This window comes from Nymphaea colorata, chromosome 8 (assembly GCF_008831285.2).
Source record: "Nymphaea colorata isolate Beijing-Zhang1983 chromosome 8, ASM883128v2, whole genome shotgun sequence".
NCBI lineage: Eukaryota > Viridiplantae > Streptophyta > Magnoliopsida > Nymphaeales > Nymphaeaceae > Nymphaea > Nymphaea colorata.
Window position 1 is genome coordinate 12,913,519 of NC_045145.1, and position 18,533 is coordinate 12,932,051.

The following is an 18,533-nucleotide window of genomic DNA, read 5'->3' on the forward strand; positions in this document are numbered from 1 at the left end:
AATGTTCAATCTAGAGTAAGACACAAAGTTACCAATAGGGTATTGAGTACATGACCTGACACTCTTTCTCAGGGTAATGGAAAGATCCTCCTTTTCATTTTTTGTCTGACTTTCTCTCTCAACAGGTTGCTTCTGAGCATGACTTGGGTCATCCAAGGAAGAAGTAGGATTGGGATTGGGAGTGGACTTCTCCCCATCAATTACCTTGTCAGTACAAAATCTTCTCCTAGAATACATCTGCCCCAAACAAACGATTGCATTTTCTTTATGTCTCCATAGAACACTCTTCCTCCTTTTCCTGTTCATGTACCTCAATAGACGTCCCATCTTCTTCTTTTCCAAGCACCTCAACAGATGGATTTTCTTCTCGCCTGTAATCCAAAAAGTCTATAAACTGAATTTTCTGACTTGGAGAATACTCTTCCTTAGACATTGACTTCTCTCCCTGAGGAGAATTCTCCCCAAAATAAGACACATGTTCCAAGAATGTGACATCCTTGGTAATGTGAACTCGACCAGTGGTGGGATCTAGACATTTATACCCCTTTTGAGTAGGAGAATACTCAATAAATATTCCCTTAATTGATTTGGGGTCAAGTTTTTTCACATTTGGACTGTGGTCATGAATGAAATACACACATCCAAAGACACAAGGAGGAAGGTAAAAAGGTTGGCTACTCCCTGAAAGCATGGAGTAGGGTGTACGACCATTTAGCACTCGACTAGGTATGCGATTAATCAAATATGCACTAGTAATAACCGCATCTCCCCAATAATATTTTGGAAGATTCCTTTGGAACAATAAAGCTCTTGTGACATTAAGTAACTGACGGTTTTTCCTCTCAGCAACTCCATTTTGAGGGGGTGTATAACTACATGATGTCTCATGAACAATCCCCCTCTTTCGAAAGAATTCCTCGACAGTGAGACACATATACTCACGAGTATTATCGGACCGGAATGTCTTGACAGACCCACCATACTGGTTTTCCACTAGGAGGATGAAGGTTTCTATAATATGAGGCATTTCGCTACGGTCTTTCAACAGATAAACAAAAGTACACCTTGAATAGTCATCTATGAAAGTCATAAAATACTGAAAACCACCACAAGAATGAATGCCTAAGGGCCCCCACACATCAGAATGAATCAAGGAGAAAGCTTTATTAGCACGACTATTTGAAATTGGATATGAAGCTCTAACATGCTTCGCAAACTGACACACATCACAAGATAACATGGAAATGTTCAAACTGGAACATAATTCAAGGAACAATTGTTTCAAAATCCCAAAAGGGAGATGACCAAGGCGTTCATGCCAATACAAAAATAACTGACGACACTCTTCCTTCTTCTTCTCTGTCCTGCTAACTGCTGACATAAGAGCTGTGGCAACGCGTATAGGAAGCCGATACAAACCATCAGACACCAAACCAATCCCAATCTTCTTCCCTGTCACCAAGTCCTGCAAAACACAACGTTTTTCAGAAAATATAAGTTCACAGTTCAGTTCCTTGGTAATCTTGCTAACAGATAAAAAATTTAAGGGAAGATGGGGAACATACAAGGCTCCATGCACTAAAAAATTGTTCAACAAAGAAAGACTTCATTTTCCTGCCACAGAGGTAAAGGAACCATCGGCAAGGGATACACGTTTCTTTTTCGAGGATAGCTTGTAGTCATGAAAGAGTTTGGGGTTGCCAGTCATGTGATGAGTGGCACCGCTATCAACAATCCACTCCCCCATGCAAGAAGTACCTTTGTCACCCGAAACGGCCAGTGCCTGATTAACCTTCACCTCATCTGACGTGTCTGCCTGACCAACATCAATCTGGCTCAAATAAGCTCGCAGCTCACGAATCAATTCCACAGAAATAGAAACTTTACCGTCACTAGGGTTCATTGCATTCGAAATAGGCTTCTTCCCACTAGAAGACCTCCCCCTAGGGCCCTACTATTCTTCTTCTCTGGATGCAGGTCCCAACAAAACTCCATAGTGTGACCTAGTTTTCTGCAGTGAGTACATTTACGGGAGGAACGGACAGTTCCCGTAGAGGCACGGCTAACGAAGGCTGACCGTTCATTGTGAGACATGTGATCCCCCTTTCTCCCATTTATGACCAGCCGCCTTTGCTCTTCAGCTTCAACACGGGAATAAACATCTTCAATACTGAATGATTCTTCAGAGTTAAGAATCTGACTCCTTATATTTTCGAATTCATTGTTCAGTCCGGCTAAGAAAAGGAATATCCTATTCTCCCACTCGTTGGTTATATAATGCATCTGGTCTTGAGGACAACTCCAGATATCATCAGAATGGTAGTCAAGATCCTCCCACTTCGATTTTAATGCGGCGTAGAAATCAGCGACCGAGAGATCCCCTTGTCGAAGGGCATACAAGTCCTTCATTAGTTGATACACACGAACTTTTTTCTTCTTTTGACCATACATCTGTTCCAAAATAATCAACATATCTCTCGCGGTCTTTTTACGAAGAATGAGAGGTTGAATATCCGATGATACTGAATTAACAATCCACATTTTTACTTGGTTGTCCTCAAGAAACCAAGTATCCCAAGCCATACTATTTGCAGCAGGTTCAATCTTACTCCCATTCACATAGGCAATACGGCCTCGACCAACTATACCCATAGTGATGGCGGCAGACCACTTAAGATAGTTTTCCTTGGTAAGACAGATGGTAGTAACCTGAACTGAAACATTCTTAGTTCTATAAGCCTCGATTTCAGTCTGATCAGTGCTGATGGTCGAAGAGGAAGACGCTGCCATGATCACAAACCAGGCTGCAGCAAAAAAAAATGGCACTGACGTCAACAGAGGGCACCGACGGCAGCACAGGACACCGACGGCAGCAAGGTCACCGGCGGCAGCAAGGGCACCAAGAAGTACCGACGGCAGATAGACAGATGAAGGCAGCGGCAGCTGGACGACGATCAGCAGCAGACACGGGCGACGCAGAGGGTCTCAGGCGATGCAGCCGGTGGTGGCGGCGGCTGCAGCAGTGAGTGGTAGAGAGGTGAGAGGTTAGGGTTGGAACTTCACAACCCCAAAAAATTTCTCAAACTCATCGGCTCTGATACCATGTAGAAATAATAGACACACAAGAAACAAAAATCGAACACAGATGTAACGTGGAAAACCCTCAACTAGACGGAAAAAACCACGGGTGAGGAGATCTGGTGCTCACTAGCCGCCAGACTCTCTCTCTCTTAGAAAATTTCATTAACATCCAAGATTAGGGTTTACAATGGTATAAGTATGCCCAAACTGGACTCACTGGATCGGGTCCAGACCCGGACCCATACATCAAGATCCGTCAACAGTTTACATTGCATTTGTGACAATTTGATCAACCCAAAAAGAAAAGATTTTCGTTACATATTTATAGGATATATATTTCCTACAATCTAGTTGAGTTTTCCTTTTCTCTATTTTTCCTTTTTGTTTGGTGGGTCCAACTCCAACCCTGTAGATGTGATCTATACAGTGTCCATAGTGAAGGCCAACTTTTAAATTGCTGGAATCTAATGTTTGTGAGGGCTTTTTGGATTATCTAAAAATCAAATTGCCAACTTTTAGCCCATTTCTCTTCCAGTTTTCATAACGCCATAGATAGATGCAAAGTACCCAAAATTTATATGTTAAGAAAAAGGTCATGAACACCCATTGTGTAGATTGGATTTTCATGATGTTCTTAAACATTCCACATTCACTACGCAGTCAGAATTTTCAAAATATGTATGAAAGTTAAAGCAAGGTATGGCACCAGACAGTAGGTGGTGCAGCTTAAGCTCCTTGTGTGTCACATCTGCATTTAAAACAATTTTTTAATTTTCTAAAAGTTATCCTACTACAAAGAAGACAAAAAAGATAACTAGATGTAGGGCCCAACCACCACTAGTTGTTCACCCAGAACGCTAGCAGCTAGTAGCCAGATCAGCGACTAGCCAACTAATCAACTAGTTGGGTAGACTAGTCAGTTGTTTCAAAGCCAAAACGAAAGGATGACCAAATCATGGAAGATGGAGGTCTTGGTGAAAAATGGGAAGTGGACATCTGTCCAAGGTTGAAGCTTGCCTGATTATGAAATATAACTCCATGGGCTGGCACAGCCTATTCTATCTACCTAGTCCCATGGATCTAGAGGATGGATCCTTGCCAATTCAGATTGGGCCCAACTGTTAGTGAAGTTGGTTTGGTCGATCATTAATGTGATAAGTTAAGCTGGAGTTTTCTTTTAAAGATGTCCTCACTTCTAGTCAATGGAAGGCTTGGGCTATGAACATGCATTAGACAGTCGCTTGATAAGATCTAAGTGGTCCACAAACCTGCTACTTCCAGCTGAGTCCATACCTAGCCCTTCCTATGTACTGTATGGTGGTTCCATGACATCAACTTTTTTTTTCCAAGGTTTTACTGTAAGGTATATAATGCCAGCATGAGCTAATCATTGTTTATATGATGTAACACACATTCCTTTTTCACATTGAAAATTTGAAACTCCATTCTAGAAACGGTCACCTATTCCATGCTAATATCTGGATATGCTGCTGTATAGTGCTGTCAACTGCTTATTTTACCATGGAAACAAATGTCTTAGATGCCTGAGTTGGAAAAGATCTTTCTATATCGTCATGTCTAGAGCTGGCATTATATGGGTTGAATATGAAGCCGAAACTTTGAATTTTAGATTCTCGAGGGTTGAATATGAAGCCGAAACTTTGAATTTTAGATTCTCGAATAAATAATTTCTGGCTTGATTCTCAGAATTTACACTGCGTTGCAGCAGTTGCAGTATGATCAATGATGGAAATGAAACGCTCCTTTGGCTGGTTTCGATGTAATTTTGATTGTCTTGGACCCTTGGTGCTTAGTAGAAGTTGTGAATAAGTGAATTAGGTACCTATACAAATTATATTTTAGGCACCTTTCATCACATTTGACTTACGACTTATGCTGAACTACTTTCTTCAGTTCTGCTTAGATTACTTAATAGAATCTAACTGTGTTCTTGCATTAACTTTATCATTTCGTTTTTTGGAAAGAACTTCTAGTTGACTTCAGCCTTGGTTGCTTCTGCTTCTCATTAGATAAAGTTTGATGTGGTAAAGCTATTTGATTGTTTCTGCACCAAACCGTTTGTATGTACTTGTGCTTGACATATTATACTGTATATAGTAACATTAGCTTTTATGGTGACAAAACAGTTCCCTACAGAATGTCTTTTTTATTTTTGCTAATCTATGTCAGTATGTCCTATCTTCATCTCCCAACCTCAACACTTGTTCGATTTTTCAATCTGGCCCCTTAGTATGGCTGAACTTGTTTAATTTGATTCATCACAACCTGATGCCATCAAAATTTTGCTCCAATCTTTTTAAAGTTGGACAATTGACGATGATCCTTTGGTTTGTGCATCGTTGTACTTCAGGAATCTTTTGGTGCCATACGTACAGTGAGGTCCTTTGCACAAGAGGAGTACGAAATTTCAAGATACTCAGAAAAAGTAGATGAAACGCTAATGCTTGGGCTAAAGCAAGCAGTATGTTCTACTCATTGATCTGTGGTATGGAATATTATTAAACATATATGACTTTTTTCATCCTATTGTTCTACAGAGAGTTATCGGATTTTTCGCTGGAGGACTCAGTGCCGCGTCAACGTTATCTGTAACTGTTGTTGTCATATATGGAGCTAATCTCACCATTACAGGGTCCATGACAGCTGGTGATTTGACATCATTTATTCTTTACAGCCTTACAGGCAAGTAGCCAAAAGATCAATCTCTTTATTTGCTTCTGACTCTGAAATGAGTAATGCCAATCTATTCTTGGTCAAAGAGCTTGTGTAACTAGGTTACTGGCATAAATTGCTCTAAGGTAGGGAAAAACCATGTTATACATGCTTTTTTCTTCTATAAAACTGAAAGGTCTAATATTCATGGGTAAAGACAACCAATTTGCCAAATACCTGTTACCTTAGAGAATTTCGCTAAGGGCTCTGCCTGATTCTGGTGGACCATGATTTTCAACATGATGCAAAGATTTCACCAAATTGACATCAAAGATTGTCAGCCATTATTAACTGATTATATTAGTTTTTGAACTGAAAGCAAAACCATGTGTGGCTGAGAAAAACTGCACGACCAATTGGCAAGTCATTTTCACCGTAAAAAATTTCAATTAAAGGCTCAGCTTGGGTCGGCTGGAAAATGACTTTGTTGGAAGAAGTTTTTTGAAGTTAATCTGGTTGCTTTGAACTGTATTTACTAGGTGATTTGTTCCGGTTGCCTTCAGTTCCTTAATAAGATTTGTCTTTTGGCATGGGTTGCTTTTGAGGTTTTTCTCAAATCTCAAGTCATCTGGGACCCTTCTTTGCACATTTGAAAATCACGTTATCTTAAGCAACAAAGGTAATCAATAACATAAGTTTAACATTTTTTATTTTTCTTTACCTGCAGTTGGTTCCTCTGTGTCTTCTCTATCTGGGTTGTACACAACTGCAATGAAAGCTGCTGGCGCAAGTAGGAGAGTCTTCCAACTAATTGATCGTGTCTCATCGATGCCCAAATCAGGAAACAAATGTCCATTGGGGTTAGTGAACTTTGTCATCTTTTCTATTGAGAACCACATTTTTATGTTATCATCATCTATATACATTTTACACAGATGGTATTATTCTATGTAAATTTCAGTTTCTAAAAATTGAGATGGATTCTCACAATTGGTTGTTATGCTTGTAGAGGTCAAGATGGAGATGTAGAAATAGATGATGTATGGTTTGCCTATCCTTCTCGCCCCAACCATATGGTACTGAGGGTAATACTCCCAAACATAGTGGTCCCGTGTTTAGAATAGTGCAACTGATGAAGAACCTGTGTCATGTTATAATCAAATAATCTGTTGGTAAAGCAGGAGCCTTTGCCTAGTTTAATTCCTGAGCTAGTGCGAATCGATTTTGATTTCTTTTGCTCCAGGCCTTTGTTGTATCTGATGAATTAATTATGAAATATCTCTTCTAAATAAGTGGTGAACTCCAGCACTATTACAGTTTTAATTCCCATAGTTATGTCATCCTCTTGATGGAAAATCTTTTCTAATAAATGGTTAAGGTGGCGATATGTGATTTGTCCTGCACATATTCTTGCTTATGGTATTATTTTACAGTGTGCAGTAACATGAAAGACTGAAGGATGTATGAATCTAAGATGGTCACACCAGACTATGGATTGTGTCTTTGATAATCTGCCATTTGAATTGTTTGTCCTAAGAAGTGACAAGGACAGAGTAGGGTCTCGATATGATACTAATTTTCATATGAAAAATTTGATGGCAATGTAAATCAAAATTAAAGTCCTACAGGATCAAAATATTCATGAGCGATTAGAAACATTGTTCTTGTCAAACTTCATAATCCGGAAAGCTTCCTGTTGTGATAGCCAAGTAAGAAACAAAGTTATTCTGATAAACTTTTTAAGTGTGTGAATTCATCTGTACAAAATATAGGCATGTATCCTCATCTTTCTTGGAGAGTCAAATTCTTAGTTCTTGGATGCTTCTTCTAGCTGCCAAAAAAGGTACAGAATTTGAGTCCACTGTTTTAGGTTATGAAAATTTCATGCTTCTAACAAGTTCTGCAAAATATAAAATTTTATTTTTGCATCCATTTATCTTCCACTTTCCATCCTCTAAAACTTACTTTTTTCTGACTAATCAATGTGTAATGTAACATGATTTTGTTTCTTCCTGGAGTTTCACAATGTACTTTTCTAAAGATGGTTCTGTTAGTTCCATATTTTGTGAAACTGCTTTAGGATGGACGCATGTACTGTCAGATAATTCAGGACCTGATAGGTTTCATCTAATACACTCATGCTAATTGCAGGGAATAACACTTAAACTGAGTCCTGGTTCAAAGGTTGCTCTTGTAGGCCCAAGCGGTGGTGGAAAAGTATGTTTCTTAGTTTGCCCGATCTTTTTTTACTGTTAAAACTCAAATTGGTGGTGGAAACCGTTTTACTTTCTTTTATCTTACTGCAGACTACAATTGCAAATTTGATCGAGAGGTTTTATGACCCACTTAAGGGGAAAATTTTGTTGAACGGAATTGCATTGGCAGAAATATCGCATGAGCATCTTCACAAGCAGGTGAAATTTTCATAATTTGGATACATATGGGAAAGGTTCCTTTTCTTTGTTTCTGTTTTTATTGTTAGCTCTGCTGTTTCATCATGTTTATAGAAAGAAATTAGATGATTCACTTCTGCTCCTTTGAAAACTATATGTACATGATACCCGAGTAGAAAGGCTGTAGAACAGCTACTTGTACTTTCCTTTTGTTACTTGGCAGGGTGTCACACCCCAACCTTTTAACACCCAAACATTTTTTTTTTTTAAATATAAAGCATCGAGGTGTGACTACACAACGATTCAAAACGACGATGAGCCAAGCAATTCAAAACGATGGGGCGAACTTTCATTTATATAATCATTTCAAATAATACAAAATCATATCTATGTATAACAAAAATGCCCCAACCATATGATTGATGTCTAACAAAAACAAGACATCAATACAAATGAACCAAGACACGTCGGCACTAAACAAGAAAACAAAACCCAAAACCTCCCCAATAGGACGTGAGTGAAGCCATCTGCTCAACCTGCTGCCCCGGGTTCGCCAAAACTTGAAAAAGAAACAACTGAAGGCTCAGCCTTCGCAGTATGGCAACAAGCCAGGAAAATACCAAACCCCATCATGTAGGGCTCAAATAAGAGAGCAAATATCAAGATCATCTACCATCATGTCGTGTCACAGTATGACACGTAAAGGCCACTTAATGGCCGCACTAATACAATTTCAATCTCATGCAAGGCCTGCTCAAACGTGACCCTTGCATTCGTATCATTAACATGCACATCAATCATATACATTCAGTCATATACATTACATTTTCATTAACTTTAGTGAATTAACAGTTCCTGTGGGTGCAACACAGGCACGTGCACGCCATGGGCGGCCTACAGCCGAGAGACAACCCCCGTGGTGGCCAATAACAATATGGATTCATTTCATCCGCTGCAGCGGTAGAGCACTCAACCCTGAATGTGTGAATTCCGAGGAGAGATACTCAGCCTTCCCTAGGACACCCAGCGATGTAATGTGCGACGTTCTTGCAGGTTGGATCCAGGGTCCAGATCCAGACCCGAACCCCCATTGTCGTGACGAAGCCCAGGTTGGGAAGGCGGGAGCCCACGCTCCAAGCACAACACACAACAATACCCTGGGGCCTTGCACCGCCTGCGCTCCGACAAGCGAGACCAGTGGCAAACAAGGGGGACGTCTCCCAAACACATAGCCACATCCCACTGGCCTCTCATCTCTTATTTATTCATTCTGTTAGAATATATTGTAATGGGGAACCGGGTCCATATCTGGACCCGGTCCTATGGGGCACGGGTACCGAGGCTGGCTCGGTACCCTAGGTGGAACTCTTTCTCTCCCTCCTATTTATTCTTCACTTACATGTAACTGTTGAGTTAAGTGAATATAATTTTCTCTCTCCTAGGGTTGCGGTTTGCCCCCAGGTCAGAGCTTCCCCGTGGTTGGTCACCTCTTTCTGAGGTTTTCCACGTATATTGTGTGTTCTTTCTCTGCTCTCTCCTTGTGGTTCGTGTTTCTACATGGTATCAGAGTCACCGCGTGTGAGATCGTTGGTGTGCAACTAGTGTTTTTCCGTTGTCCCCGTTTCCCGTGCCGCCTCCGTTGCCGTTTCCAGTGCTGCCGCCATCCAGGAACGCCGCCGCCGTCCAGCACCACCGCCGCCGTCGTTCCAAGCACCGCCGCCGGTGTGGTTCTTTTTTGCTGACGTCCTGCACTGCCGCCGTCGCTGCTCCCAGCGCCGCCGCCGACTGGGTTATCTCCGCTGCCATTCTTGCCTTTTTTTCTGCGCCACCGCCGGCTGTCTTGTTTCCGCCGCTGTGGGTTGTGCCTTCTCTGCCGCCGGTGGTGACCTTCTTTGGGGATTGAGATGGCTGACGCAGTGATCCCCAAGCTTGATGATGCCCTGGACACGGGCAGCAATACCAAGAGTGAGAACTTGCCTGTTCATGTCACTTCCATCCGGCTGAACAAGGATAACTATCTCTCGTGGTCTGCTGCCCTAGAAATCGGAACTACTAGTCGTGGTCGCTTGCATTATATCACTGGGGAGAAACCTGCGCCTTCTAAAACTGATTCGCAATGGCCGACCTGGGCGTTGGAAGATAGTCAGGTTAAAGTATGGATTATTAGTTCGGTTTCCGCAGATATTCAGCCTTTGATCTTGCGTAAATCGACTGCCTATGATATGTGGACTGTTCTTGCACGAATGTATGGTCGTAAGAAGCGTGTTTTACGTGCATATCAAATCAAACGTAGCATATATGCTCTTAAACAGGGTGATTTATCTGTTGCCTCCTTCTATGTCGCCCTGAAGACCAAATGGGAGGAACTTGATTATTATGTGAATGATGACTGGAAATGTAGTGTAGATCATGCCCTGTATTGGGAAAATGAATGGATGGACCGCACCTTTATCTTCCTTGGAGGCCTGCGTGATGAGTTTGAAACCATTCGGAGCCAGATTCTTAACTGTGATTAGATTCCTGGGATCGAAGAGGTGTATGCTCGTATTGAGTCTGAGGAGCAACGGCGCCAGATTATGTATATTGACTCCAGTCAGGGGAGTTCTCCAGCAGCCTTTGTGAGCCATACTTTAGGGACAGGGCAGCGTCCTACTCGACGATGCAGCCATTGCAACAAAGTGGGCCATTCTGTTGATTTTTGTTGGGATCTTCATCCTGAGAAGCGTCTCGTTCGGGGTCGTCCTCCTCCTCATCGCCGTGCTCCTTCTGTGCCCGAGCCTAGTTCGGGGTCGTCCAATGTTGCCAAATCCAAGCTCTCCTCAGATCAACTCAAAGAGTTGCAAGCATACATTAGTCGTTTGTCTACCTAGGATGATGCTTCTACTTCTGAGGGGGCTAAGTTAGCCCAAGCCCTGGTTGCTACTAGTGATCAAGGTAATTCCTCTCTCGGTGATTGGATTGTTGACAGTGGGGCTACTCATCATATGACAGGGGATCCTACGATGTTTCAAGAGTACAAGTTGACCTCTGGGCAGCAGCGTGTGTCTATGGCTGATGGTTCTTCTATCTCTGTGGCTGGAAAAGGGAGTTTATCATTACTGAACAAATATTGTCTTCATAATGCCCTGCATGTTCCCAATATTCCCGTAAATTTGTTATCTGTCAGCAGCATTACCAAAGAGCTAAACTGTAATCTAATTTTCTCTGCTGATTGTTGTTTCATGCAGGACTTGGGGATGGGGCAGAAGATTGGGATTGGTTCGGTTATTGATGGCCTCTACAGACCTGCCCGTACAGGTTGCTTCTGCTTTGATTTCAGCCACTAGTGGACAGTTGCCTGGCGTGGAGGACAGATCCGTCATTATGCGCTGGCACGAGAGACTTGGTCATCTTCCAATCCAGTTGCTTAAAAAGTTGTTTCCTAGGATGTTTCATTCTGTTTCTTTGGACACCTTCGCCTGTGAAGTGTGTCAGTTGTCTAAGCATGTTAGGGCCTCGTACCCTATTTCGTTCAATAAAGCCAACCGTCCTTTTGCTTTGGTTCACTCTGATGTTTGGGGTCCTTCGGGAGTACCCACTTGTCGTGGCTTTCACTATTTCATGACTCTTATTGATGACTACTCTCGGTGTACGTTCGTGTATTTGTTGAAAGAACGTAGTGAAGTTCCCGGCATTGTTAAAAACTTTGTGGCATTTGTCGAAACTCAATTCCAGACCACTGTTCAGGCCTTCCGTACTGACAATGCCCGAGAGTATGTCTCCCAATCCCTTGATGACTTCTTGCGAAGCAAGGGTATTATTCATGAAACATCCTGTAGCTACACCCCTCCTCAGAATGGCGTGGCTGAAAGAAAAAACCGTCATTTGTTAAATGTTACCCGGGCCATTATGTTTCAACGTCATGTCCCTAAGAGGTACTGGGGGGACGCACTTCTCACTAGTGCTCACCTTATCAACCGTATGCCTACTCGTGTGTTGATTGGTCATTCCCCTTATTCTGTGTTGTGGCCTACTTAGAATCCCTGGCCTTTGAACCCTCGGGTGTTTGGGTGTGTTTGTTTTGTCCATGATCATAGTCCCACTCTCAAGAAACTTGATCCTCGGTCCATCAAAGCAGTCTTTTTGGGGTATTCCTCCACCCAGAAGGGATACAAGTGTGTTGACCCTAGCACTTCCAGAGTATATGTCTCCAGGGATGTTACCTTTCATGAACATGAGGCATACTTTCCTGTGAATCCTCTTCAGGGGGAGTGTCTAGGTGACAGAAGGGAAGAGTATTCTTCGCATCAGTTGGTTCAGTTCATGGATTTCTTGGATTATACGGTTAGTTCTCCAAGTGTGGAAGACGCTGTCAGTGAGGACAGAGACAGTCAGATGAAGGGGGGCCTTGTGGAAGAACAGTCTCGTGATCACCTATTTGGTCAGGTTTACAACAGGAAGAGGAAGGATGTGATGGAAGACATTGATGTTACCAATCCCAATCTTCCCAATCTTGTGAGTTCCCCGGATGATCCAAGTCCAATGAATGAAGAACTTCCCATAGCCCTGCGCAAGGGCACCAGGTCATGTACTTCTCATCCTATTCAGAGATTTGTTTCGTATGCAAAACTCATTAAAGACTACAAGTGCTTTGTTACTTCTTTATCTATGGTTGTTATTCCCAGGACAGTGGAAGATGCCAGGGAGGATCCTAAATGGCGACAGGCCATGACAGAGGAGATGGACGCCCTGGAAAAGAACAATACGTGGGAGGTTGTTGATATCCCCAATGGAACTCACTTAGTTGGTTCCAAGTGGGTGTTTAATGTGAAGTACAAACCTGATGGCACTGTAGAACGCTATAAAGCTCGTCTTGTTGCTAAAGGGTTTAGCCAGAAATATGGAATTGACTATCTTGAGACGTTTGCTCCCGTGGCGAAAATGAAGACCGTAAGGGTCATCTTAGCTCTTGCAGTGCAAAAGAAGTGGAGCATGGACCAACTTGATGTCAAGAACGCCTTCTTGAATGGGTCACCTTGAGGAAGAAGTCTATATGAGCATGCCGCCTGGATATGCTCAGAACAGGAAGTGTTGCTATCTCAAGAAAGCTTTGTATGATCTCAAGCAGTCCCTTAGAGCTTGGTTTGAAAGACTAAGGGTTGTAATGAACATTAATGGATATAAACAGGGAAATGGTGATCACACCCTCTTCATCAAGCAGAGAAATGGTCTGGTGAGCCTTCTACTTGTATATGTTGATGATATGATTGTCACAGGTGATGACGAAGAGGAAAAAAAGAAGATGAAAGAAACGTTAGCTGCGGAATTCGATCTCAAAGATCTGGGTAAACTAAGGTATTTTTTGGGGATTGAGATCGCGCGATCTGAGACTGGACTTGTTATGAGCCAAAGAAAATACACTTTGGATCTTCTAAAAGAGACAGGTAAACTGGGATGCAGGCCCCTTCTTACTCTAATGGAGTCTGGCACAAGGATAAGTATCAAATCTGGGACTATCTTGGATGAGGAAGGAAAAGGGAGGTATCAGCGGCTGGTTGGTAAACTTATTTATCTCACTCTTACTCGCCTGGATATTACGTATGTTGTGGGTGTGTTAAGTCAGTTTATGCATGCCCCTATTGATTGTCATTGGAAAAGTGCTGAAAGAGTATTGGGATACTTAAAGAATGACCCAGGGAAAAGACTGCTCTACACTCGACAAGATCAACTCAGCATTGAAGGATACACTGACGCCGACTGGGCAGGATGCACAGATACTAGGAGGTCTACCACAGGATACTGCATCTTTTTTGGAGGTAACCTTGTGGTATAGAGAAGTAAAAGACAAGAAGTTTGCTCCAGGTCCAGTGCTGAGGCTGAATACAGGGCGGTTGCTATGGGGGTTACAGAGATGTTATGGCTCAAAATTCTTTTAGCAGATATTGGGGTTAAAATGGAAGAGAAGATGAGGATGTATTGTGACAACAAGTCTGCTATTAACTTGGCAAATAATCCGGTCATGCACGACAAAACCAAACATGTGGAGATCGATCGCCACTTCATACGGGAACGCATAGATTCAAAGGAGTTGATTTTGCCCTATATGAAGTCTGAAGATCAAGTTGCTGATGTCTTAACTAAGTCTTTATGTACATCTCAATTTGAGAAAAATGTTAGCAAGCTTGGCATGTTTGACACGTATGCCAAGCTTGAGGGGGAGTGTTAGAATATATTGTAATGGGGAACCGGGTCCATATCTGGACCCGGTCCTATGGGGCACGGGTACCGAGGCTGGCTCGGTACCCTAGGCGGAACTCTTTCTCTCCCTCCTATTTATTCTTCACTTACATGTAATTATTGAGTTAAGTGAATATAATTTTCTCTCTCCTAGGGTTGCGGTTTGCCCCTAGGTCAGAGCTTCCCCGTGGTTGTTCACCTCTTTCTGAGGTTTTCCATGTATATTGTGTGTTCTTTCTCTGCTCTCTCCTTGTGGTTCGTGTTTCTACACATTATTATCATTATAGTTACACATTCACAAGATGACTGGCTAGTACATGAGGTTAGTACACTTCACGAGTGTGCCCACACCTCCACATGAGGTCTATACATACAGTAACAGTCATTGCTAGTCGTCATACCATACGGGTACAACTACCCTCCAAATCATCCATTTGTATCATTGCCCATGGCAATGGATATGCAACACAATACAACATTCATATCAGTTATCACATCAATTATATCTTTGAAAAACTTAGCCAAACCACAGAGAGTAGTCTCGATCTGCGATTGACTCGTAGTTGTCCTATGCAGTTATCATTCTATGATGCTTTCTAATGCATAATTGGGGTCGAGGAGACACTCGACTCGATACCCCGCCTCATCTGTCCTAAACAGATATCAATTCTAGCATGCACATGCAAATGCGTAACCTTTTCAAAACAACTACTAATAATCTTTCAAAACAATTCATATCATATATCAAAGCATGAACAAACATGCATATACTCATTCACAAGACAATCAATCAAGTCACATCACAATCCTAAGATCCCATGATCCTAGGAGCACACGATCACACATTTGCCCAGGCATGGATTTGCCTGGAATGTCGCCATACCTGTGGCGCGCTCACAAAACTCTTCAAAATTCCTCGAGCTTCGAACTTAAGGTCGACGGGACGTGCCCGGTGTACCTGCAGACATAAACAAAAGGTAAGACTTCTACTAGTTACCTTAACATTCCAAATAAATACAAAACAAAATCATTGAGGCATATGTCATCGCCTCAAGAGGGTGTCGACAGGTAGTGTCGACCTACAAGCCCTCTAATAGGCCACTATGCAACTTCTTGCCGTCTACACTCAACGCCAAAACCCCAATGCCTCGATCAATCCATCCTTAACGCATTTCTCATAATCTTTCCGTTAGTTGAGGCGTCTTCCCAACATGCGCACCCTCTTCCTACTACACATACCACTCACATCATCAAGGGTGCTCCAAGCATTCCCCAAAGGCGGTCCAACGCTTCTCCACAACGTCTCTAACTCTACCATGCTTCCCTATTGCATCGAAAATCAACTGATCATGCTTAGATGATCATTATAGGCATTAATCAACGCTTTCTAACATAATCTTAAACTTTCTCCCAAAAACAAAATCGCTAACATGCGTCCCAAAACATCAATTCTAAGCCCTAGCATGCTCAAACAATAATTATACATGCTCTAATAGATAAAATTCAAGAATCTAAGCTCAAATAGGCCTTGCTCACCCCAATCCAAGTGTCCAAACTGTTGTAACGCCTCCGACAGCCCCCTTCAAACGTTCAATCAAACTTCAACGGCACCAATCGTGCAGTGCCGCCACCACCAACACCGCCTAAACGCTGCTAAGAGGGGAAAAACACGTTCCCCAAGCTGGAAACCTAACAAACCATGCTGAAAACAGTGAGGAAGAGTGCTCGATTGGGGAAAAAATGGAAAAACAAATAGGAAATGGGGAGAAAAACTCAAGTAGGAAACGTGAGGGCAGGGGGAGGGCGCTGTCAAAAAGGGGTGGACAGAAGAGAGAGTGAGGAAAGGAGGGTTCGGACTGAAAGGGAAAGACGGTAGAGGGGAGGGAAAATCAAGCGGCCAAGGGAAGAGACGGTGAAGAGAAGACGGGCGGAACGAGTAGGGAGCTCTAGCAGAGAGGGAGAGGAAGAAATCATGCGGTAGGGGGAAACTGACGAAGGGGGAAGAGGCTGCATGGGAGGGAGGAGAAGAAACGAACAGAGAGGGCGAGAGAGAGAGAGCTCACCCACGCTGCCGCCGTCGCCTCCTCCGCCGCTGCTGTCGCCACCTCCGCCGCTGCCGTCGCCGGTCCAGCTACCGCCCCATCTTCTTCTCTGCGCTGGCACGAGGAACCCCCAGGAGCACGACGAAGGAGAATAGGGAAAGGCGAGGGAGGAGCCGTTGCGTTGGGCTTTGTCACGACAAAGGGGGTTCGGGTCCGGACCTGGACCCTGACCCGATCCAACCTGCAAGAACGTCGCACATTACACAGGGGATACCTGTATGAGTATGAACTTGAAAGAACAGAGGTTAGACAAAGATTTGAACTCTTAGCCATTGACTCCATGGAGAGAACAGCTCAAAGATGCAGTTGTCTTTCCTGGTTATATTTTCCTTACACTTGGCTATGAGAAAAGGGCTAACTCTTTTCATCTTCTCATTAGTAATTCATTTATGATACAATTATGTAGTAAAAAAATTCTAACTTTGTTACATAATTTCATTAACAACACACACCTAAGTGGTTGTTTGGATAAAGATCTTATTTTTCAATTTAGCATGTATCTCTTCAAGAACAGACTTTCATTTCTTCCCTGCCATGCACATTGGCCCTAATGAATTATTCTGCCTACTCATTGGCTGTATGATGCTTTGAGTCAGCAAGTTTGGCATGGCTATGAAAACATATTCTTGTTTGTGGGGTATCATGATATAAGAATTCTCTATCTTCATTCAACACATTAGTTGACAAACCTAGACCTGCACAAAGACGTAGCCATTTACCTGTCTACGTCCTATCATGTGTTGATGAATGCTCAAGCATAGACAAGACGTTGGCATGTTCTCAGAGCCTCTGGTTTTCCAGTGGTTATTTGGTTTCTTTCTGTATCTGAATGGTTGGGTATTCTGGCTTTCATGAAAATATCATGTGTGTAACACAGAATTTGATAAATTTAAAGTAAACATCATTCAATTCTGATGGATTTGTCTCATGTCTACTGGGTGGAGACAATGGGGTCAGTCCATGGGTTTTCCTTCTTTACCACATTGAATACTCTGCATGAATTTTCCTATCTAAAAAAGTTGCATAATCTATAGATATGAATATGATTGCATGTCTAGAGGGCATAGAAGCAAGTCAATAACTTTTAAATGATGAACTTGCACTAATATTATGGTACATTTTCAGAAGCATTTTCTTTCTCCTCCATCATGTGCAGGTCAGCATAGTGAGCCAGGAGCCAGTACTGTTTAATTGTTCTATTGAAGAAAACATATCCTATGGTCTTAATGGAAAAGCAAGCAGTAGTGAAATTGAACATGTAGCTGTAAGTTCAAGGCCTTCTTTAATGGTATGATGCTTTCATCTATATTTTCTCCTATCTGACATCTTCTTAACTGCAGAACTTGGCTAATGCACATGAGTTTATATCAAAATTTCCTGAAAAATATAAAACCTATGTTGGAGAGCGCGGTGTCAGGTTGTCAGGAGGTCAGAAGCAGAGAATCGCAATAGCAAGGGCATTATTAATGAACCCCAAGATACTCTTACTTGATGAGGCAACAAGTGCTCTTGATGCTGAGAGCGAGTTTTTGGTACAGGTAAGCATGGCATTGGGCTAAACCCTTTTTTTCCATAGAATGTTAAAAGCTCAACCATGGTGAATCGTGAAACTTGTTAAGATAGGTTGCATGAAGAATCTCAAGCTTAATCAGAGGAAAAGGATGGATTACACTAATAAGTAATGAGTCCTTTGAATTGTGAAGGCAAAGAATAGATCCAGTTCAGTTATGTTCCCTGTTGAGTCTATGAAGGGATTATTCTCCTGCTGGCTTGAAGAACTTTGTAGATTCTCAAAAATTGAGGTTGATTTTCAAGAAACGGATAGGAATGACTCACCCTACTCTGCTTATAAAATGAGAATAAAAAGCAACTAAATGAAAATTGGGAGAGCAGAGTTATCATTTCAATTTTGTAATTCCACCCATCCATTGATACCTATGATCCCTAAATTAGCTTTTCTGCATCATTGGAACTGATAAATGACTTCGAATTTTCGCCAATACTGGGTTAGCTTTAAGAAAAGCATGAAGAACTGAATGGTACTTGCACAAATGGCAGCTTTACTTTT

At 42.3% G+C, this 18,533-nt stretch overlaps 1 protein-coding gene across 4 annotated transcripts in view; it reads left to right on the forward strand.

Annotated features, from left to right (window-relative positions):
- LOC116259251 (ABC transporter B family member 25) overlaps positions 1-18,533 on the forward strand; it is a 45,456-nt gene that overhangs the window by 26,110 nt on the left and 813 nt on the right. For 3 of the 4 annotated variants that reach the window (XM_050079104.1, XM_031636974.2, XM_031636977.2), the window contains 8 exons: positions 5,453-5,563; positions 5,640-5,784; positions 6,482-6,614; positions 6,764-6,839; positions 7,906-7,971; positions 8,061-8,168; positions 17,622-17,729; positions 17,806-18,003. In XM_050079104.1, the coding sequence (XP_049935061.1) occupies positions 5,453-5,563; positions 5,640-5,784; positions 6,482-6,614; positions 6,764-6,839; positions 7,906-7,971; positions 8,061-8,168; positions 17,622-17,729; positions 17,806-18,003 (945 nt within the window). Of the gene's footprint in view, positions 1-5,452; positions 5,564-5,639; positions 5,785-6,481; positions 6,615-6,763; positions 6,840-7,905; positions 7,972-8,060; positions 8,169-17,621; positions 17,754-17,805; positions 18,004-18,533 lie in introns of all 4 variants that reach the window. The other variant, XM_031636976.2, reaches the window with a different exon arrangement.